We start from the raw sequence: 25,049 nt of genomic DNA, 5'->3' as shown, positions 1-25,049 counted from the left end.
GCCCCAGACTGTGCTTTTCTGTTTCAATGTCAATCCAGAGACAGCAAATTACCTTCAATTAAACAGCAATCTTTTAAATATCTTTTAAATAAAGTCTCATAATACCCCTCCTCCAAAACAATATCTCTGTAAAAATAGCTTCACTTATGAACAAAAGTGTTTACCCCATCATATATATTACATATACATATTTATTTTAACATTTTTTTAAGAACTAAGAATATGTGCCAATCCTGGAACTATGTTAAGTACTTTTGATTCTACATTTTATTTATTCCTCACAACAATCTTATGAAATGGGATTATTACCTTGATTTCATAGATAAGGACCAAAGGCTTAAGAGAAGTTAAGTTATAGTTATATAATATGTCTATATCTACAGAGCTGGTAGGTGAGAGAACTGAGACTTGAACTGTATCTCCTTGGCTTTGAAGTAAAAGCTATACCTTGAAGATTTTTTTATATTTTTAAAAAGATAGCAAAATGAAGAGAAGCAATCCTAAAACTGTATTTCAGGGCAGTTCAAATGTTCTACATTTTCATTTGTTTTTGAATTTTGGTTTTCCTTCAGGACATCAGTCTTGATATTCTAATGTATCTTAGTTTGCTTTGACTATACTCAACACATATATTTGCTATGAACATTTTGTGTGTTATATTCCATCTTTTCTCTTTAGTTCACACATGGATATATATTTTCATCTCCATAATAGTCATAGGACTTAAGAACAAGCTGGTGAAAATTACATATTGATCTCCTATCCAAATATCTTGATAAGGGCATGTTGCCCTTCCCTCTAGTAATAAGAAAGTTTTAATACATATTTAACAACCAGGCAGTTGTCCTTATACTCAAAACATTTGTCTTGCTTCATTAAATGTGGAGAAAACAAGGATAGTAATGACTCATTTAACATTTTTCTGCATGTGCTACCCTAAACCTATTATGTGAATACTAATTAATTTCCATAGCACCCTACGGTTTAGGATTAACATTTTACATATGGTAAAGTGGAAAAAAATAAAGATACTATGAAGTTAAAATTTGCACTAAAAGTCTATAAAAGACATGACATCATAAGTAGCCAATGCAAAACAGAATTCAGGAGTTACTATCACTGTTTTTTATTCTAATTACAGATGTAGTATAAGTTAAAACTTTCCTTTCTGTTTCTTTTTAATTCTACCCCACTTAAAGAGATACTCTAGATCACTAAACTGGTTCATTCATTTTTGACTTTTTTAAGATTATTTGACTAACTATGCTTAGGTTAAGACTACTCAAGTCTCTAATCTCACATTTCTCACTTAATAAATGAATGGGTTTGTGGGGTGTTATATAAAATCCTTTTTATCTAAAATTTCATGATACAACTAATTAATGATTTTAGTCAAAGATATTGACAGAACTCTTCTTGGTGAAAAGCCTGTGCACAAATGGTCAGGGTGAATCTATTTTTCCTAAGATTTATCTATTTTGCGGGGAGGGAAGAGTCGGGGAAGGGAGAGAGAGAATTCTCAAGCAGACATCCCAGTAAGTGCAGAGACAGACACAGGGCTCTGACCCCTGGACACTGAGATTAGGACCTGAGCTGAAATCAAGAGTCAGACACTTAACTGACAGCCACCGAGATGTCATATAGGGTGAGTCTTTAAAGACTGGAGCTCAGGCAAGACTTCCTTCCTCTTTAAACATGTGCCCAACTTTAACTTTCTTGCTCATAATCAATGCCTAAGAAGTAAGTAAGATCTTCCTGGATCTAGGCTACGTTTGAGGTTTGTTGAGGCTCTGCAACTACGGACCAGCTGATTACATGGGCAAAAAAATAAAAATACTATGTTTATAAACTGCCAACTCTCCTTGCTCAGTGAAGATCATCTTTATGTAATTTATTCACCCAGCCTTTCCTTTCTTCTCTCCTGCTTTTAATATGTGGTTCCTTTATGTCTATAATCCCAATTATTTTATCATCCCTTTATCTCAACTCAGCACTCAGGAGAAGACTTCTCTTGACACAGATTTGTTTTTCAAATTCTGTTATCCCTTTTAACATACTGACTTTCTTTCCAAAACGTACAAAAAGTCAGTGCTTAGAAATAATTTCTATTCCTTGCAAAGCCTCTGTCTGATTAACAAAAAATACGTTGTTTTTTGTTTGCTTGTTTGTTTGCTTTTACAGAAACAAAGCTTCCCTTAGTTTTTGTTACACACTTGGGGGATCAGGGGTCCAGGGGGGTACCTTTCCATGATATTAGAGTTACTTTATTTTCATCGAACCTTACAACATTGAAGACACTTATCACTAAATACGTAAAATACTATGCATAGACTCTAGAGTCAGAGATGGCTAAAGACTGCATCTACTCTAACCACTATATAAATGGCTCTGTTCAGTGTTTACCTATCTCCATTCCCTTCAGTCTTTTCAAAATCTGCAATTTCAGTGTATTTAGTTTTGCTTCCCTTAAGTAATCACAAGTCTTCCTATTACTGGGTCTGACCACTTCCTACAACTACTATCTTACGGTAAATTTTGCTTTGACTAACAATTCTTTTCAAATGAGCAATCTATACCAGCAGGCACAATATTCTCGCATCCTGATCTCTTCTTCAAACTGAAATTGCTATGCAACTTACATGGCTCTTTCCTAATGAGGAATTCTTGAATCCTTCAGACATTTGCCTAAACCTAGTTATAGCATTTTCTATCCCTTTATTAGCATTCGGCTGTGTCACACTTATTTATTTCCCCATCCATCTTCCTCATGAAGTTCTGCATTCTTTATGGAGAGAAACTATGTTTAGTGCCTTCAAAAACTGTTGAATGAATGAATGAATGAATGAACACCTCTTTTTTTAATTTTACCATGCTGAAACCTGGCTTCTGTTTTCTCAACTTCATGAAATTTTCATTCACAAACCCCCCATTAAATCAGTATTTCCACTACCACTGGTTAAAAAGTAACTAAGATTGAGTCTTCCAAGTCTGGAAAAAATAAGTGAGACAACTGTTTTCAGACACTAGAAAACAGGAAAGCCAGCTTTTGATTCCTGAGAAAGTAAAATTCTTAAGGCTGAGCCCCATAGTCACCATGCTCTCTGCCAAGGGGCAATTTTTCAACTAAAATATAGAGATTTGGGGAAAGAAAAGAGCATGGAAATCCTGCTGAGATAAGGGGCAAAGACTAGTACCATGGGTAATGGAAACAGAATCTTCAGGGCAGGAAGCTGAAAAGGACACAGCCGTGCAGAGAAGAGCTCGCAGAAGTCCATATGAGTGCTCTCTGCATCTGTAGATAAGAGCTAGACTGTTTTTGCATCCAGAGAAAAATTACCTGAAGGTTAACAGAGAACATGTGCCATGGGATTGAGAAAGGAACAAAAACACTAGAGGTTGAATGGTGTTAGTAAAAGAATAACAGACACATAAACCAGTGGAACAGAGTAGAGAGCCCAGATATGGACCCGCAACTCTATGGTCAAATAGTCTTCAACAAAGCAGGAAAAAACATCCGTTGTTAAAAAGACAGTCTCTTCAACAAATGGTGCTGGGAAAATTGGATATGTATATAAGCTATGTATATAAGAATGAAACTTGAACATTTTCTTACACCATACACAATGATAAACTCGAAATTGATAAAAGACCTCAATGTGAGGCAGGAACCTATCAAAATCCTAGAGGAGAACATAGGCAGTAACTTCTTCAACGTTGGCCACAGCAACTTCTTTCAAGACATGTCTCCAAAGGCAAAGGAAATTTGGGGACTTCAAGATCAAAAACTTCTGCATAGCAAAGGAAACATTCAACAGAACAAAGAGGTAACCCAAGGAATGGGAGAAGATATTTGCAAATGACACTACAGACAAAGGGCTCATATCTAAGATCTATAAAGAACTCCTCAAACTCAACACACACAAAACAGATAATCACGTCAAAAAATGGGCAGAAGACATGAACAGACACTTCTCCAAGGAAGACATACAAATGGCTAACAGACACATGAAAAGTGTTCATCATCATTAGCCATCAGGAAGATTTAAATAAAAACCACATTGAGATACCACCTTACACCAGTTAGAATGGCCAAAATTAGCAAGACAGGAAACAACATGTGTTGGAGAGGATGTGGAGAAAGGGGAACCCTCTTACACTGTTGGTGGGAGTGTAAGTTGGTGCAGCCACTTTGGAGAACAGTGTGGAGATTCCTCAAGAAATTAAAAATAGAGCTTCCCTATGATCCTGCAATTGCACTACTGGGTATTTACCCCAAAGATACAGATGTAGTGAAAAGAAGGGCCATCTGTACCCCAATGTTTATAGCAGCAATGGCCATGGTCACCAAACTGTGGAAAGAACCAAGATGCCCTTTAATGGACGAATGGATAAGGAAGATGTGGTCATACACTATGGAGTATTATGCCTCCATCAGAAAAAATGAATACCCAACTTTTGTAGCAACATGGACGGGACTGGAAGAGATCATGCTAATTGAAATAAGTCAAGCAGAGAGAGTCAATTATCACATGGTTTCACTTACTTGTGGGGAATAAGGAATAACATGGAGGACATTGGGAGAAGGATAGAAGTTAGTTGGGGGAAATCAGAGGGGGAGATGAACCATGAGAGACTGTGGACTCTGAGAAACAAACTGAGGGTTTTGGAGGGAAGAGGGGTGGAAGGTAGGGTGAGCCTGGTGGTAGATATTATGAAGGGCATGTATTGCATGGAGCACTGAGTGTGGTGCATAAAACAATAAATCTTGGTTACTTAAAAAAATAATAATAATATTGGTGAGGGATGGGGAGAAAAACCTTAGAACTCCAGTACTGACTTTATATAGAGATTTCATCAGTGCCTCAAAAACACTCTGTCTTACAGCTTAGAAGGAAGGAAGGTACATTAGAGTTAGAGCTCCTCTAGACCCACCCAAAAAAGCTTAAAATCAAGCTATAATATAATATATGCAGGAGACAAAATTTAGCCAAATTAGAGGGGATTGGTAAATTTCTTGTGTGTGTGTGTGTGTGTGTGTGTACGCACATATATTATAGAGATAGTTCTCTATAATCTGTATATAGATATGTATCTATATATAGATTTATATATCTGAAATTTTTTTTGACATTTTATTTATTTGACAGAGAGATCACAAGTAGGCACAGAGAGAGAGAGAGAGAGAGAGGAGGAGGAGGAAGCAGGCTCCCTGCCGAGCAGAGAGCCCAATGTGGGACTTGATCCCAGAACTCTGAGATCATAACCTGAGCCGAAGGCAGAAGTTTAACCCACTGAGCCTCCCAGGCACCCTATATATCTGAACTTTTGCATAAAACCAACCATATACTACTTTTAGGTTGACCAAATGATTGACTGAGCTGCCTGCTAGGAAAAGAATCAATTTCTTTCAGAGAAAGATAACAGAATCTAGAGTCTTCACAATGTACTACACAAATATTCAGTATTAAATCATACAAGGAAACAGGAAATTGTGTTTTTAAAAGTCTAGAAAAAAATCAGTTAGGAAGCCCAGAAGTTATTCTATATACTGCAAGGATTTTTTTTTAATATATAGCAAGGATTTTAAAGTAGATATTATAAAGATGTTCAAAAAGGTAAAGAAAAAAATATGTTCAAGTAATTAAAGGAAAATATGGCCTTAATAAGTGAACATAAAAGGAGTGGTAGTATAAAAACGAAAAATGAAAATGAACTAAATGATAATTATAGAACTGCAAATAAGAAAATCTAAATTAACAAATAAATTGGTTAGACTTAAAAACCAAAGGATATGGTAAAGACTCAGTGCATGTGTAGATGAATTGAAAGAAATCACCCAATCTAAAGAACAGAAAGAAAAATGAAAAAAGAATAGATCCTAAAAAACTGTGTGACAATGATCATATAATCTAACGTGTGTAAGGTTCAGGTTCCTCAAAAACAAGAAATCTGGAGTGAAAAATATTTGTGGAAATAACGGCCACATTATATCACAATTTAATGAAAAAACATTTACATATCCAAGAAACTCAGCAAATCCCAAACAATTAAAATATCAAGAGAACTAACTATATCTAGAAATATCACAGTCCAATTACTGAAAACCAAAAATAAAAAGGAATTATTTAAAGTAGCCAGAGAACAAAAGGGAACATGACATAAAGAGAACATGGATATGAATAACTGCTACATTTCTCATCAGAAAAAAAGTGCAAGCCACAATATAACAGAAAAATATCTTTAAAATGTAGGCAGGCAGGCAGGAAGGCAGGAAGACAGAAAGGAAGGAAGAAAGGAAGGGAAGGAGGAGATACATTAAAGAAAAAAATAATAAATTAGACTTCATCAAAGACAAAACATTCAACTCCTTAAAAAGATATTTAAATGAATGAAAAGACAAGCAAGAGAATGGAAGGAAACATGATTGCAAAGTTAGAACATGATTGGAGAACTGGAACTTTTAATCCCATTCCAGGGAGAAGGGCTGGGGGTTGAATCAACTGCCAAAGTCAAATGGTAAAGAAGACTCCATAAAATCCTAAAAGGACAGGGTTTGGAGAGCTTCCAGGTTGGTGAACACATGAAAATTTGGGGAGAGTGCAAACTCAAAGAGGGCATCGAAAAATCTGTACCCTTCCCCCCACTTTATTCTATACATCTCCTCAATCTAGCTGTTCCTGAGTTATATCCTTTTCTAATAAACCAGTAATCTAGTAAGTAAAAATATTTTTCTGAGTTATGGAAGCCATTCTAGCAAACCCAAGGAGGGGTGTTCATTGGAACCTCTAATCTATAGTTGGTCAGAAGCACAGATGATAACCTGGGCCTTTGATTGGCCTCTGCAGTAGCACTAAGCCCTTAACCTCCAGGAACTCTATTTCCAGGTACAAAGTGTCAGAACTGAGTTGAATTGTAGGACCCTAGCTCATGTCCAAGAATTGCTCACACATTGGAATTGGGTATAGAACCTTTTTAATTACTTTGTGCTATCTTTGTTATTACTCTATATAGCCACTCTTTAGCCACTCTTTACTGTTGTGTTGTACTAATTGGTTTGTAGTTATATTTTATCTGAACTGCAAGATTATACACTCTATATAAAGAGAATTTCTTAAATGACTCTATAGTCTACTAGTACATATATACTCTCCAGTGCCTTGAATTAACTGTTTCATAAACCAATAATTTGATATTTTACAAAGTTTGTCCCAAATTATGGAAATAAACCCTAAGCCAGATTATTAAAATTCTAATCAACATTTCTGCTGGAGAGAAAAAGATAAAGAATCAGAATGTCACCTTATCCCAATTTTATCCTGTCAAACTGAAAATCTCCAGAGCAGAAGTTTATCAAAATCAAGATTAGAATTTTTTTATTAACATAGAGTTCTTCAACAAAACAAGCTGAAAAGAAACAAGCATGAACCCCTATAGATGAAATCCATGCATTTTGTCATCTTTCTACCTCTTTCCACATACAATATCAGAACCACTTGTAAGAGCAAGAGCAAGTGTTTTATGGATTCTTAATTCTGGATTTCACGCCATGAAAATATTAGTCCTCCTTCTTTTTTCGTCTAAGAAACAAATCCTCAATGAACTGAAAAGGATCTAGGATCTGCTAGTCTTAACTAACATAAGCAATAAGGAAAATGCTTATTTTAAAAATTCAACATTTCTGAAATTATAAACAATTCTTATAGCCTAAATACAATGAACAGTACATTATTAGTAAAATAGATTATATTCTTAATATTATATTACTATGTAAACTATTAGTGATATCTATGATTCATTTCTTAATAAAAATATAATACAGACATCAGAAATGAATGCATAAATGTAAATATAGCTTACAAAGATAACTACATAACTTACATTCAGTCCTTACCTTCAGTATTTGTCATTTTATTTTCATGAAAAATCTCAGTGTCTTCCTTAGGGGCACCAAAGAGAACCAAAGCTTGTGACGGGGCATTGTCTTTTAAAAAGAAAACAAAAATCACAGTGAGCAGTTAATATAAATTTTTAAATAAGCAAAATAATGCGTAAAACTATGTTGTTAAAGTATTGTCCTTGCAAAAGCAACTATAATTCAAATATTAACCAAACCCCACCGAAGAATATATTTAGATGTTTTCTCTGGTACTTCAATTGGGTTAACTCTCAAAAGAAGGTATTCAAAATAGCACTCATCTATTAAAAGCAAACACTGAGAGACTGTCCAAAGTGACATCACCAAAGCAATGGAGCAGGAGACTGTAGTTCCCATCCTGCAATGAAATGCAATAGTTAAATGGTTATGAATAAACAAAAATAGTTCTGGGAGAGCTCAGGAATTCATTCAACAAACTTCAACAAACAAAAAAGCTTGTGTATAACCTCACAGATAGGAAAGGAGGACAGTTTCATTTTGACTGCATCATCCCTTTCACCAGACCAACACTCTCAGCACCAAGAGAGAACACCCCAGCTTGAAATAGTTCCCCTCACTGGGAAAGGGAGAACAGGGTGAAAGAAACAGCTTCCCCACCCTTTTGGACACTGCACAAAGGACCTGCTCTGGTTTCATCTTGCTAAGAGACAGGCAAAAGCAAGACTTATGGAAATGCTTTGAACAAGGAAGAAGGGCAGAGGCTACCAATATAGTCATACAAAGAAAGTGATCAGAATTCCCAGTGGCCTGCTCTGTGGAGGACCCCATGAGCTTTGCCAGCACAGTTTTCCTTCTAATATGAAAGATAAAGAAAGTGTTTCCCAGACAAACCAAAGTGAGGAAGTTCATCACCAACAGACCTGCCTTACAAGATATGCTGGAAGGAGTTCTTCAAGCTGTAATGAAAAGACTTTAATTAAGACATGAAAATATTTGAAAAAATAAATCATGTCAGTAAAAATAAGTATATGTCAATTTCAGAATACTCCAATACTACAATACCAGAGGTGTGCTAATCACTTACCTCTAGTATATAGGTTAAAGAAATATGAAAAATAGCTATAACTTCAATAACTTACTAATAAATGCACAATATACAAAGATGTAAATTGTGACATCAGAAACATAAAAAGGAAAGAATACAAGGGTAGAGGTTTTTGTATATGATTGAAGTTGTTATCTGTTTAAAGTATACAATTATAACTACAAAATGTTTTCTGTAAGCCTTAAGGTAACCAAAAAGCAAAACCTATAGTAGGTATACAAGAGAAGAAGGGAATCAGAGTATACCACTATGGAAAACCAATTGATTAAGAAAGACAGAAAGAGAGGAAGAAATGAACAAAAGAAGTATAAAACAGACAGCAAATAATCAACAAAAGTCCTTAACTACCAATAATCATTTTAAACATAAATGGATTAAGTTCTCCAAACAAATAGCATAGAGTGGCTGAATGGATTTAAAAAAAAAAAAAGACCCAACTATATGCTACTGAAGAGTCATTTTAGCTTTACTTAGAGTGAGGGGATGGAAAAATATATTCCATGCAAATGGAAACAGAGATTAGAGGTAGCTATACTTCTATCAGACAAAATAATCTCATGTTTAATAGCATGAAAAAGGGCTTGCTTCCACAGCACATATACTAAAATTGCAACGATGCAGAGAAGATTAGCATTGACCCTGTGTGAGGATGGCACACAAATACAATAGCACGAAAAGAATAAAATACATAGGAATAAATTTAATCAAGATAGTGAAAGATTTATACATCAAAAACTATAAGACACTGATGAAAGAAACTGAAGAACACAAGTAGATGGAGAGATATCTTGTGCTCATGGATCAGCAGAGTAAATTTTGTTAAAATGTCCATTCAATCAAACCCTATAAAAATCCCATGGCATTTCCCACAGAAACAGAAAAGGTTCCTAAAATTCTTATGAATCCACAAAAGATCCTGCAGAGCCAAAGTAACCATGAGGGGGAAAAATAAAGAACAAAGCTGAAGGCATCACAATTCATTATTTCAAACTATATTACGAAGCTATAATAATCAAGAAAGTATGGTACTGGCATAAAAACATACACAAAAATCAGTAGAACAGAACACAGAGCTCAGAAAAAAACAACAACCCATACATATATGATCAACTAATACTTGACAAAGAAGACGGGACAGTCTCTTCCATAAATGGTATTGGGCACCACCTCAATTCCAAATTCCTTATGATCCTTGCTTTAAATTGTCTACCAGGCATCATTTATGTTTTACTTAGATGTCTGGCTAGGACCTTGTCCTGTTCTTTCATTTGGGATAAATTTCTCTGTCTCCTCATTTTGTCTCCCTCTCTTGTATCTATTTCAGTGTGTTAAAGTCAGTTTTGTTTTCTGCTCTTGAAATTACTGACTTTACATAGAAGAGGTCCTAGAATGCTCTGCAGTGCAATATTCCCTGTTCACCAGAACCCGACACTTCAGCAGAATATCCTATGTGTGGAGTTCATTCCCAGCTGTTGTGTCTGAGTCACTTTTCTGTCAGAGTGTTTGTCTGCACTGACTCTCTGCCTGCTGTGGACTGTCCTTGCTCAATCTGGTGTTAGTGGAACAAACTCAAGTAGGACAGCTCTGAGCGGGGCAATGATCCTAAGGTTACTGGACTTGAGAAAAGAGTGGAAGACATGAATGAGACTCTCAACACAAAGATAAGGTATAACATAGCAGAGAAAAAGGACCCAATAAATGAAATGAAAAAAATACTTGATGAAATGTGGCAGAAGCAGAGGAATGAATTACTACACAGAGTAATAGAAAGTAATCAAGCTGAACAAAAGAGAGAAAAAAGCATTACACAAATTGAAAATAGATTTAGGGAATTCAGTGACTCCATCAAACATAATTAATAATGTTTGTATTATAGGGGTCCCAGAAGAGAAATAAAAGGGAGCAAGAAATTTATTTGAAGAAATAATAGCTGAAAACATCTGGGAAAGTAAACATATATGCAGATCCAGGAGACACAGAGAACTCCCATCAAAATAATAAAAGCAGACCCACACTGAGAGATAATGTAATTAAACTTACAAAATATAGTGATACAGGAAAAAATCTTAAGAGCACCAACACAGAAGAAGTTACTAACTTTCAAGAGAAAACCTGTAAGGCTAGCAGGAGATGTTTCTTTTTCTTTCTTTTTTTTTTTTAAGATTTTATTTATTTAATAGAAATCACAAGTAGGCAGAGAGGCAGGCAGAGAGAGAGAGAGAGAGAGAGGGGAGGAAGCAGGCTCCCTGAGGAGCAGAGAGCCCGAATAGGCGCTCCATTCCAGGACCCTGGGATCATGACCCGAGCCGAAGGCAGAGGTTTTAACCCACTGAGCCACCCAGGTGCCTCGCAGGAGATGTTTCAAGAGAAAATCTGCAAGCCAGAAAGGAATGGTATGATATTTTCAAAGTGCTGAATGGGAAAATCCTGCAGCCAACAATGCTCTATACAGCAATGCATTACTCAGAATAGAAGGAGAAAGAGCGTTTCCCAAACAAAAACTAAAGAGGTTCATGACCACTAAACCACCCTACAAGAAACACTAAAGGGGACTCTTTTAGTGGAAAAGAGAGACCAAAAATCAAAGTATAAAGGAGGAAACACAAATGCAGTGAAAGCAAAAAATTTCTGAAAAAAATCAGTCAAGGAGCTCACAAAGAAAAGGATATAAAATATGACATCATATTCCTAAAACATGGGGAGCAGAGTAGTAAAGAATGGGTTCAAACTTAAGTGTTCATCAACATGATAGAGACTGCTATATGCAGAGGAGGTTATATAAAACCCTAATAGTACCATATATCAAAAACCAGTAATAAAAAGGCAAAGAATAAAGAGAAAGAAATCCAAATATTTCATTAAAGAAAAACAACAAAACATGAAAGAAGACAAGAAAGATACAGAGAAAAATTTTCAAAAACAACTGCAACTAATAAAATGCCAATAAATACATATCTATCAATAATTACTTTGAATATAAGTGAATAAACACTCTAATCAAAAGATATAGGTTGAGGAATGGAAAAAAAAAACACAAGACCTATCTACATGCTGCCTATAAGAGACTCATTTTAGACCCGAAGACTTCTGAAGATTGAAAGTGAGGGGATGGAGAAATAATCTGTCATGCAAATGGATGCCAAAACAAAGCTGGAGTGGCAATACTTATTTCACCAAAATAGACTTTAAAACAAATACTGTAACAAGAGACAAAGAAAGATACTACATAGTAATAGAGGGGACAATCCAATAAGAAGATATAACAATTGTAAATATCTATGTACCCAACACAGGAGCACCCCAATACATAAAACAGTTAATAAAAAATATAAAGAAACTAATTGATAATAATATAAAGATAGTAGGGTACATTAATACCACACTCACATCAATGGACAGATCATCTAAACAGAAAATCAACAAGAAAACAATGGCTTTGAGGAACACACTGGAATAGATGGCTTTAACAGATATATTCAGAGCATTCTACCCTAAAACAGGAGAACATACATTCTTTTCAAGTGCACATGAATTACAGAGTAGCCCACAAAACCAGCCCCAACACCATCGAGAAGATTGAAGTCATTTCATGCATCTTTTCTGACCACAAGGCTATGGATCTAAAGTCACCTACAAGAAAAAAAAAATCAGAAAAGATCACAAATTTGTGGAGGTTACATGACATGTTACTAAACAATGAACACTTCAACCCTGAAATAAAAAACAGAAATAAAAAAGAACATGGAAACGAATGAAAATGAAATCACAATGGCACAAAACCTCCGAGATGCAACAACAGCAGTTCTAAGAGGGAAGTTAATAGCAATAACAGGCTTACTTCAAGAAGCAAGGAAAAAAATCAAATACACAATTTAAACTTACAAGCTAGTAAAAGAACAACAAACAAAACCTAAAATCAGCAAAAGGAAGGAAAGGATAAACAGTAGAGAGAAAAAAGATATAGAAAATAAAAAAGAAAATAGAGCAAATCAATGAAACCAGGAGGTGGTTCTTCGAAAAAATTAATAAAACTGATAAACTTCTAGCCAGACTTGTCAAAAAGAAAAGAGAAAGGACTCAAAGTCACAAATGAGAGAGGAAAAATAACAACCAACACCACAGAAATACAAAAAAATTATAAGAGAATATATGAAAATCTAAATACCAACCGATTGGTCAACCTAGAATATATAAATTCCCAGAAGCATATAAACTACCAAAACTGAAACAGGAAGAAATAGAAAATTTGAAAAGATTGATACCAACAAAGAAATTAAATCAGTATCAAAACACTCCAAACGAACAGAAGTCCAGGACCAGATGGGTTCATAGGCAAATTCTACCAACATTTAGAGAAGAGTTTTTGTTTTTGTTTTTTAATTTTTTTATTCTTGAGATGCACAGAAACAGACAGGCAGAGAAAGAAGCAGGCTCCCCGCTGAGCATGGAGCCCGATGCAGGACTCAATCCCAGGACCCAGGGATCACGACAGGAGCAAAGGCAGATGCTTAACCATCTGAACCTCCCAGGCACCCCTTAAAGAAAAGTTAATACCTATTCTTCTCAAACTATTCCAAAAAAAACAGAAAAGAAAGGAACACTTTTAAATTTATTCTATTAAGGCCAGCATTATCCTGATACCAAAATCGGATAAAAACACCACTAAACAGGAGAACTATAGGCCAATATCCCTGATGAACATAGATGCAAAATGCTCAATAAAATACTAGGAAACTGAATTCAACAATACATTAAAAAGAAAATTTACCATAATCAGAGAGGATTTATTTTCAGGATGCAAAGGAGAAGGATAAAACTCATATGATCATTTCAGTAGAAGCAGAAAAACCATTTTACAAAGGACAACATCCAGTCATGATAAAAACCTTCAACAAGGTAGGTTTAGAAGGAACACACCTCAACATCATAAAGGCCATATATGAAAAACCCACAGCAAACATCATCCTTAATGGCGAAAAAACAGAACTTCCCCCTAAGGACAGGAACAACATAAGGATATCCACTCTCACCACTTCTATTCAACACAGTAAAGTCCTAGCCATAATAGCTAGTCAGTAAAGTCTCAGGAAAAAAATCATAATTGATGTACAAAATCAATGTACAGAAATCTGTTGCATTTCTATACACCAATAATAAAGCAACAGAAAGAGAAAAATTAAGAAAACAATCCCATTTACAAGCGCACCAAAACACAAGCAGTAACTTCTTTAACATCAGCTGTAGCAACTTTTTTCTACGTATTTCTCCTGCAGAAAGAGAAACAAAAGCAAAAATAAACTATTGGGAGAACATCAAAATGAAAAGCTTCTGCACAGCAAAGGAAATCATCAACAAAACTAAAAGGCAACTACTGAATGGGAGAAGATATTTACTAATGATATATCTGATAAAATCTTAGTATGCAAAATATATAAAGATCTAATAAATATCAACACCCGAAAAATAAATGATCCAGTTAAAAAATGGACAGAAAACACGAACAGATTTTTCTCCAGACATACAGATGGCCAAGAAATGCATGAAAAGATGATTGGTATCACTCATCACCAAGGAAATGCAAATCAAACCTACAGTGAGATACCACCTCACACCTGTCAGAATGGCTAATATCAAAAACACAAGAAACAACAGGTTTTGGCGAAGATATGGAGAAAAAGGAACCCTCATGCACTGCTGGTGGGAGTGCAAACTGGTGCAGCAACTGCGGAAAAGAGTATAGAAGTTTCTCAAAAAGTTAAAAATAGAACTACCCTATAATCCAGCAATTGCACTACTGGCAATTTACCCAAAGAAGACAAAAACACTAATTTAAAGAGACACACATGTCCCTGTGCTTACAGCAGCATTATTTACAATAGTTAAGATTTGGAAGCAGCCAAATTGTCCATCAATTGATGAATGGATATAGAAGATGAGATATATATTCAGTCATAAATACCATATTATAATACTATTACCATATTATAATACTATTATCATATTATAATAATATTATCATATTATAATACTATTCAGCCCTAAAAATAACAAAATCTTGCCATTTGCAACAACATAGATGGATCTAGAGAGTATAATCCTAAGAAAATAAGTCAGTCAGAAAAACACAAAAACCATATTATTTCCCTCATATGCGGAATTTAAGAAACAAAACGAATGAGGTAAAGGAAAAAGCGAGAGACAAACAAACTCTCAATTATGGAGAACAAACTGATGGTTATCAGAGAAGATTGGGGGGATTAAATAAGTGATGGGGATTAAGGAGGGCGCTTGTGAGGAGTACCGAATGATACATGGAATTGTTGAATCACTATATTGTACACCTGAAACTACATAAGGTTATACATAAAATAAAAGTTACACTTAAATAAAAACAAACCAAAGAAGATTTATCACTTTAATAAATAAAGAGTGCTAGGAAAACTAGATACTCACATGCAAAGGAATGAGATCAGACACCTGTCTTACACAAACTTGAATGGATTAAACACTTAAATGCAAGATCTGAAACCACAAAACTCCTTAAAGAATATGTACAGAAAAAATTCCTTGATGTTGGAATTGACATCTTCTAAGGATATGACACCAAAAACGAATATGACACCAATATGACACCAAAAACCAAAAGCACAACCAATTAAAACTAAAATCTTAAAAGCTGCATACAAACACACGCACACACACACACACACTATAATGAAAAGGCAACCTATAGAATGGGAGAAATTATTTACAAACCATCTATCTGATAAGTCATTCATATCCAAAGTATATAGGGAAACATACAACTCAATAACATAGCAACAAATAATTCAGTTTTAAAATGGCAAAGGTCCTGAGTAGACATGGTCCAAAGAAGACGTACAAATGGACAACAAGTACATGACAAAGTATTCAACATCACTAATCATCAGGGATACACAAATCACCACCAGCAGATACCATCTCGTATATGTTACAGTGGCTATTATCAAAAAGACAAGAGACACCAAATGTAGAGATAAGAGAAATCCTCATGCAGTGTTGGTGCAAATATAAATTTATACCATATAGCCATTACAGAAAACAGTATGAAGAAATGAAAAACAGAACTTTTATGTGATGTAGCGATCCCATTTCTGGGTATATATCTAAAGGAAATGAAATCACCATCTCAAAGAGTTATCAGTACCCTCATGTTCACTGCAGCTTATCACAATAGCAGCTGAAGTGCCCATATATAGATATATATACACAATTCACATATACTATATGTAGATATTATGTGTGTGTGTGTGTGTATAAATACAATGCGATATTGTTCAACTACAAAAAAGAAGGAAATCCTGCCATTTGAAACAATATGAGTGTTCCATATTTTTTTTTATTTTCAAAAACAACTTTATTCATGACACATATTAAAAAAAACCTCCCACCCCCTGGAAATGAGCTAAAAAAATAAACAAAATCCACCTCCCACCTCCCTGTTCCCACTTCCTCCCATTCCCTCCAAATAAAAGGGAAAAAAAGGCAAAGGAAAACAAAACAAAACAAAACAAAAAACTGAAAAACAAAAAAGGAAATTAAGGGAATTATGCTGAGTAAAATAAGACAAAGACAAAACCAAATGATCTCATTTATACAGAGTATCTAAAAAAGCCACCAAACTCATAGAAACAGAGTAGAACAGCAGTTGCCAGGGGTTGGAAAGTGGGGGAAATGAGATGTTGAGTCAAAGGGAACAAACTTCCAGTTATAAGAAGAATAAATTTTAGAGAAATAGTATACAGCAAAGTGATTATAAATAACTAAGTTGCTATGAAAGATTCTACATGTTCTCACCATAACAACAATAAAATATGGTAATTATGTAAATTTAAGTATGTGTTCAATAATCGTTTTTATTTTTTAAATTTATTTAATCTTAAATAAATTTAAGTACGTGTTCAATAATCTTACTGTGGTAAACATCTCACAATATGCACATGTATCATATCATCATATTGTATAAGCTACATTTACACAATGATATAATAATAAATAGCTGGAAAGTGAAAGCAAACAGCAAACAGATATATCATTACGTGATGATACAGAAAGTAATCCAAGGTACACTGTTAAATGAAAAAGAGGAAAACAAAAATTTATATATGCTTCATCATCATCTTTTGTTTTCTAAAGAGATGTATGGGTTGATAGGTATTTGTAGATGCAATTAGGATTGGTTAACTTTGAACAGAGGGAATATAGAGACAAATGAAACATTTGTATTTTATTTTACAATCTCTGAAGTGTTTAAAAATTCTCAAAGAATGTATTATTTGTTGGACAGTTTCTTATAAAATTAAATAGCTCTACAATGCAAAAACAGTGGTAAACTTTAACTCAATAGAAATGTAAAATCACAAAAAAAAATTTATCTGAGAATATCTGTGATATCTTTACTCCCAACAGTGGAAATTGGAAACAACCTAAATGCACATCACTAGAAAATTAAATTTCAAAAATTACAGGGTATTTATGCAATAGTATAATGCTAAGCAGTTTAAAAAAAAAAGAACTACTAATACACAGACTGACACTGGCAAATCTCAAAAATACACTGAGCAAAATTAATCAAAGAAAACAAAATGCATATTTCATAATTCCATTTTTATGAGGTTAAAAAAAAACAGAATTAAACTCTTGTGATAGATACCAATGGTATAGATGCCTATGGTTGTCTAGAAACTTTCTGAGGTAATAAAATCTTTTTCATCCAAAAATGGGCAGTGGTCCTATATTTATCATGCATACATTCATTAAAATACATTAAATTACAATATTAAAGCTTGAGCATTTCACTATATGTAAATTATGAAATAGGAAATACAATATTTATTCTAATGGCATTAAATATTTTGATAGAGTATACAGATTTAAAATTTAAGATTTTAAATATAAGATTTAAAAACTTATAGGCTATCCAATGCTAATATTTAGTAGCCATGACAAGAAGGGTATTTATATTCCAAAACCCCACTACGGGATGAAATGTGGCAAAAGTAAATTCTTAGCAAAAACATACAAATCATAAAAGATAATGAACGTTGAAAAAGCAAAAATAGAAGATAGCACTAGTCAAATAACTATAAGATATATGAATGATCTAATTTATCAAAAAATAATAACCAAATAAAAATTATATAGAAAAAAACATAAATAGGTACTTTTTCTTACTGAAAAAGAAAACTTTTTGTGATCGAATTATAAAGTTATGTTTCTGCATAGAATTGCACATGATGACTTTAAGACAATGATTTTTACTTGAAATAAAGGACACTGTGTAATGGCAAGAGAGTCAATCCATCAGGAAGCTCTAACAATTATAAACATACACAAATTTAACAACAGAACCTCAAAATGAAGGAAAAGCTGACATAACTGAAGGAGGGAATAGACAATTCAACAATAGTGGGAGACTTCAACTGTCTAAATAATGGATGAAACAACTAGAAACTAGACAAGTAAACAGTTTTGAAAACACGATAAACCAACTATACCTAAGAAACAACTATATAATATTTCACTAAGAGCAGAAATCATTTTTCTCAAGTGCATATGGAACACTCTCTATAATAGAGCACATATTATGCCATATATAAGTTTCAATACATTTGAATAGTGTTGAAATCATACAAAGTATCTTCTTTGACTACAATGTTAAAAGTAGAAATCGGTAACCAAAGAAAATATGGGACATTTTCAAATATGTGAACTTTAAAAACATTACTAAATAAATAATGGGTGAAAAAGAAATCACAAGGGAAATGAGAAAATACTTTGAGATGAATGAAAACAAAAAGACAACACAACTAGTCACATAATACGTTTAGTAAAATCAGTGGTCAGAGGAAATACGTAGCTACATATGCCTATATATAAAAGAACTTTTGTCACATCCTAAGAAAAAGAGCAAACTAAATCCAAAGAGAAAGAAAAATATTAGGAAATAAATCCTCACAAAATACCAGCCAAATCCAACAGCATAAAAAGGATTATGCACCATATCCAAGTGAGATTTATCCTAGAAATGTTCCAAAATATGAAAATCAATGAATGCAATATACCATATTAACAAAATAAAGGGCAGAAATCACATAAGCATTTCAATAGATGCAGAAAAAGTATCTGACAAAATTCAATCCCACTCATGGTAAAAATACACAAGAAAATAGGAATAGAGAGAAATGTCTTCAACAGGATAAAGAACCTTTGTGAAAAATCCCCAGCAAACATCATACTTTATGGTAAAAACTAAAATTTTCACCCTAAGATCAGGAAAAAGACAAGGATATCTAAACTTTGCCACTTCTTTTCAATATTGTTCTGGAGATTCTAGCCACAGTAAGTAGACCAAAAAAATAAATAAATAAGAAGGATCAAAAAGATGATTTTTGCTTGACTTATTTCGCTAAGCATGATACGCTCTAGTTCCATCCATGTTGTTGCAAATGGCAAGATTTCATTTCTTTTGATGGCTGCATAGTATTCCATTGTGTATATATACCACATCTTCTTGATCCATTCATCTGTTGATGGACATCTAGGTTCTTTCCATAGTTTGGCTATTGTGGACATTGCTGCTATAAACATTCGGGTGCATGTGCCCCTTTGGATCACTACGTTTGTATCCTTAGGGTAAATACCCAATAGTGCAATTGCTGGGTCATAGGGCAGTTCTGGACGGGACTGGAAGAGATTATGCTGAGTGAAATAAGTCAAGCAGAGAGAGTCAATTATCATATGGTTTCACTTATTTGTGGAACATAACAAATAGCATGGAGGACATGGGGACTTAGAGTGGAGAAGGGAGTTGGGGGAAATTGGAAGCGGAGGTGAACCATGAGAGACTATGGACTCTGAAAAACAATCTGAGGGTTTTGAAGGGACGGGGGGTGGGTGGTTGGGGTACCAGGTGGTGGGTATTATAGAGGGCACGGATTGCATGGAGCACGGGGTGTGGTGCAAAAATAATGAATACTGTTATGCTGGAAAAAAAAAGATGATTTTTGATTGGGAATAAAATTAACAGAAGTGCAAGATTTCTTCACTAAAACTTACAAAACATTGTCAAAAAAATAATGCCTAAGTAAATACAAAGGTACTGTATGAGTACTCTGGAAGACATAATCTTGTTACGATGCCAAAACCCCTTATAATGGTCCACAGATTCAATGTAACTCCTATCAAATTCCAACAGCCTTTTTTTTTATTCCCAGAAATTTTCAGACTGATCCAAAAATTTACATGGAAATGCAAGGGACTCAGATTAGCCAAAAAGAAAAAAAAAAACATGTTGGAGAAATCACACTTCTAGTTTTAAAAATTACTATAAAGCTATAATACACAGTATGGTACTGGCATCAGAATGGACATGTAGATCAATGGAGTAGATCTGAGATTCATCAAATAAACCCATATTTATGGTCTGTTGATCTTTATAAGGGTGCCATGACAATTCAATGAGGAAAAAAAAAGTCTTTTTCAACTGATGGTACTATGTCAACTGGAGATAGACATGCAAAAGAATGAATTTTGACTCTTACCATAAATCATATATAAGAATAAACTCAGATGCATCATAAACTTAACTGCAAGAGCTAGTACTATAAAACTCTTGGAAGAAAACAGAGATGTAAATATTTGTGACCTTGAATTAGGCAGTAGTTTCTTTGATGTGATATCAAAGGAACAAGCAGTTTTAAAAATTAGATCAATTGGCTTCATCTAATAAATTTTTTTTGTCCTACAAAGGACATTATCAAGAAGATGAAAATACAACCCCTACTGTGGGTGAAAACATTTGCAAATCATATATCTGGTAAAGATCTAGTTTCTGAAATACAAAAAGACTTCTACAATAAAAGGATTAAAAAAAAAAAAAGACAACGCAGTTTTAAAATGGAAAAAGATTTAAACAGACATTTCTCCAAAGATAAACAAATGGCCAGTATGCACATATAAAGATCTTCCCATGATTAGTCATTAGAGAAATGCAAATCAAAATCACAATGAAATGTCACTTCACTCCCAGTAACAAGGGCTATAATAACATATACACACAGACACCAAAAAATACAACTAGAAACAATATAACAAGCCCTGATAAGTGTAAGAAGTGGAATCCTCATATACTGCCATTTGAAATATAAAATACTGCAGGTGCTCTAGAAAAAAAAAAATGGCAATTACTCAGAAAGTTAAACATCAAGTTACCAAATGACCCAGCAATTCCAGTCCTAAGTGTATACCCAATAGAAATAAAAACACATACCCCCATGGGGGGGGGGGAAATCCTTGTACTCAAACACTCATAAGAACATTATTCATAACGGCCCCAGAGTGGAAACCCAAACATCCATCTAGTGATGAACGTTTAACAGAAGACAGACACACAAAGTCAACTATTTCACAAATTCATCCATACAGAGTGGTCCAGTACCGCGTCCCATCCGGCCTCCCCCACCCCCACTGGCCAAATAAATCCTGGTTGTGAGGGCTTTTCTGTTACCCCTCGAATCTTCAGATAAATACTGAAGGAAATGGCTTCGGTGCTCATGCCGAGGGATGGCACCAAATGGGCCCCAGGGAGCCGTCAGGCTAGCCCACGGCGCCTGTGTCTGGTCCGCAGGTGCCCGGAGGGGAACCGCAGCGCCGGCCGCCGCAGTCCATTGAAGGTAGGGCGCAGGCGCCGCCGGGAGGTCCGCCCACAATTTGTGCCGGAAGTTGTGTGCGGCAGGGTGCCCTCCTGCAGGACTTTGCACTTGCGAGTCTCCACCACCACCTAGCTGGGTCGGCTGCTGTGATCAAAGGGGTGCCCAAGCAGGAGCTGCTGGTGGCCAAACACGCACTGGGGGAAGTCCTGGCTGCCCTGTGGGGCCTCCGGTCGGTGGTAAAGTAAAGGACTTCTTGAGGAGCAGTTGGCCTTCACGATAGACATGGAGATGCCAGACACCTGGGACTTTTTAAAGACGTGGCCCTCCGTCTTGTTGGGGACACTGTAGAGCCCGCCAACCACTTCCTCTGGCTCTGGAGCTGCACAGGTTGGATGGGCTCTCCTTGCCCACGCCAGCTATCAGTGCGCTGCGGTAAAGGTGGTGCCACGCCCTGGCGTGGTCTGGATGGCGTCCTCGTGCAGCGTCGCATCGCAGCCATCCGAGCACACGCCTCGCAGGTTCTCCTGGCAAGGCAGCCCTTCTGGAATCCCAACAGCATGGTATCCTTGATTTCGTTGAGGTACTGTACAGTCCTGGTGATGACTGGAGATGTTGGGCCACTGCCATCAGGCCCTGAGCACCAGATCTTGGCGGGTCTAGCAGGTTCCACTCATGCTTTTTGGCCAGACAGCGACCTGCTGCTTCCGTTACTGGCAGGCCCACCTCGCCCTGGTTGCTGTCCTAGGCCAGGTGGTCGCAGAAGAGCCGCACCTTCACCTACAGAAGATTGTGCTGGTTTGGGGATTTGCATAGGCAGAGCACCTTTGACTCTGGGTCGGATTTCTTGATAGGGATGTAGGTGTGGTCCTCCAGGTTCTTCAAGCAGGTCTCCAGGTGCAGCCACTGGCACCCACGATTGTGTGCTCCCAGGATGCACTGCTCGGTAATGCACTGTTCTGTGGGGTCTGACTTGGCCAGCTGCCTCGGCCTCTCCATCAGCTTGGGTAGGTCTTCAGGGTTCTTGGCCTTGACTGTGAACGTGATGGCAAGCCGTTCACTGAACTTCATCATCTGCGTGTTGTGGGTGTCCTCCAGGGTGATGGTGGTAGCAGTTTTCGGCAGAAATTAATCAACCCTCACCAGACTTATGATATCCCCACCAAGGCACATAGGTTTGTGGTTGACAGGGGCTGGGTGGAGGGGAAATAGGGAGTGTCTGCTGATGTATAGTATAGGGTTTCTTTTAGGGGTTATGAAGGTATTCTAGAATTAAATAACATTGACATTTACACAACCTTGTGATTATACTAAAAACACTGAATTGTACCCTTTAAAGAGGTGAATTTTATAATATGTGAATATAAGTTTTTAAAAGTTAAAAAAAAAAAAAGTTAAACACTTGGGGCACCTGGGTGGCTCAGTGGGTTAAGCCTCTGCCTTTGGCTCAGGTCATGATCCCAGGGTCCTGGAATCAAGCCCTGCATCAGGCTCTCTGATCAGCAGGGTGCTTGCTTCCCCCTCTCTCTCTGCCTGCCTCTCTGCCTACTTGTGATCTCTGTCTGTCAAATAAATAAATGAAATCTTTAAAAAAAAATAAGTAAACAAAATAAATAATAGTTAAACACTATTACCCAGAACAGCATTTAATAAGCTGTATGCTAAGTAAGTCTCTGCTTCAAAGGAGACTGATTTGACAGTCCAGTCCTTTTTATAATATCTATGATATCTCAAGGGAAATTCATAACTTTAAATAATTATATGTGATCTCAACATCCAAATTAAGAATATATAAAAAAAAAACAAAGAAAGTAGAAGGAAGAGGAGTAGTAATATCTGAAATTAATAAAATAGAAAACAGACCATCAGCAACAAAAAAATCTAGAGATAATTAAAAAGATCAGAAATTACTACTTTGAAGAGTTTAACACAAATAAACACGTGGCAAAATTGATCTAGACAAAGAAACAAGTACAATATTATGAATGTAAAGGAGGAATAACTGAATGTAGAGAGATATAAAAGTGTTATATCAGTATATTTCAAATTTAACAAAGTGAACAAATTCTTAAAAGAAAAAATTAAAACTTGTCAATAGTGAATTAAGAATACACAGAAAGCCTAACTAGTCCTATAACAAGTAAATAAATAATATCAATGGTTTGTGTCTTTAAAAATTAAGACATAAGTTCAGCTAAACATTCCAGAAAATTAATTAAGATATTATTTTTTTCAGAGAGTAGAAAATGAAGAAACATTTCCCTGATCCCATTGTGAAGTTATAAATACCTTGGTAACAAAGCCAGACTAAAATAAGGTAAGTAAAAAACTTAGGGACCAATGTTACTCCAGAGCATAGATCCAAAAATCCTGAACAAATGATCATTAAATCAAATCCAGCAATATATGAAAAGAAACTTTAAAAAATAAATTTGTCCCATGAATGAAAAGTTTAGCAATTCAAAATCTATTTATGCAATTCATTAAATTTAAAGATTAAAGAAGGAAAACTTAATCACAGAAAAATTTCAGTAGATGTAGGAAAACCATTCATAAAATTCAATGCATGTTCATAATTTATAGTACATTATAAAGATAACCTGAAAAATACCATCAGATTTAATGATGAAGCATTAAAAGTCTCATTTTAAAAATCAGGAACAAGAAGATAAATGTGCACATTTTTATTGCTTCATTTAATAACATTCTGAAGGATCTAGACTAAGCAATAGAAGAGGGAAAGTGATAAAATTATAGTGGGAAGAAAGTAAAAAACCTCATTATTTTCAGATAATCTAACTTATTAGTGAATTAATAAAACAGTTAAAATTATGAGATTAAAAGTATCAAACCATATATGCATTGTATTAACATGTTTTTATAAAATATACAAAAAATAAATGTGATTTGGGAGAGGTGAGATCTCAGGGTTTTGTTTCTTAAGGTAGGTCATGAGTGCACAGATAGTCAATTTTATTAGTATTCTTTACATATATGTTACAGGTATTTTTTTAAAGATTATTTATTTATTTATTTGACAGGCAGAGATCACAAGTAGGCAGAGAGGCAGGCAGAGAGAGAGGGGGAAGCAGGCTCCCTGCTGAGTAGAGAGCCGGATGTGGGGCTCAATCCCAAGACTCTGGGATCCTGACCTAAGCCAAAGGCAGAGGGTTTAACCCACTGAGCCACACAGGTGCCCCTGTTACAGGTATTTTTAATGTACAAAACTTTCCTATTCCAACAAATAAGAAACTAATGTGTAAAAAAAAAAAAAAAAAAAAAAAAAAAAAGCACAGCCTCAGCCTGTTGTATGGGAAAATATATATTATGAAATATAAGAAATAGGAAAACTAATGCAGAATCAGTATCATAATTC

General features: G+C 35.2%; 1 protein-coding gene and 1 non-coding gene across 9 annotated transcripts in view; one reads left to right on the top strand and one right to left on the bottom strand.

Moving 5' to 3' along the window:
• CCDC178 (coiled-coil domain containing 178) overlaps positions 1 to 25,049 on the bottom strand; it is a 452,006-nt gene that overhangs the window by 403,987 nt on the left and 22,970 nt on the right. For 7 of the 8 annotated variants that reach the window (XM_032311014.1, XM_032311010.1, XM_032311011.1 and 4 more), the window contains one exon: positions 7,892 to 7,981. In XM_032311014.1, the coding sequence (XP_032166905.1) occupies positions 7,892 to 7,981 (90 nt within the window). Of the gene's footprint in view, positions 1 to 7,891; positions 7,982 to 8,239; positions 8,326 to 25,049 lie in introns of those variants that run through there. The other variant, XM_032311009.1, reaches the window with a different exon arrangement.
• On the top strand, positions 9,563 to 9,665 carry LOC116572530. The gene has a single exon (XR_004278389.1). It is a non-coding gene; the product is annotated as a U6 spliceosomal RNA (small nuclear RNA).

The sequence above is a fragment of the Mustela erminea genome, chromosome 13 (assembly GCF_009829155.1).
Source record: "Mustela erminea isolate mMusErm1 chromosome 13, mMusErm1.Pri, whole genome shotgun sequence".
NCBI lineage: Eukaryota > Metazoa > Chordata > Mammalia > Carnivora > Mustelidae > Mustela > Mustela erminea.
The sequence above is the reverse complement of the archived record's forward strand: the minus strand, read 5'-3'. Positions and strand labels throughout refer to the sequence as shown.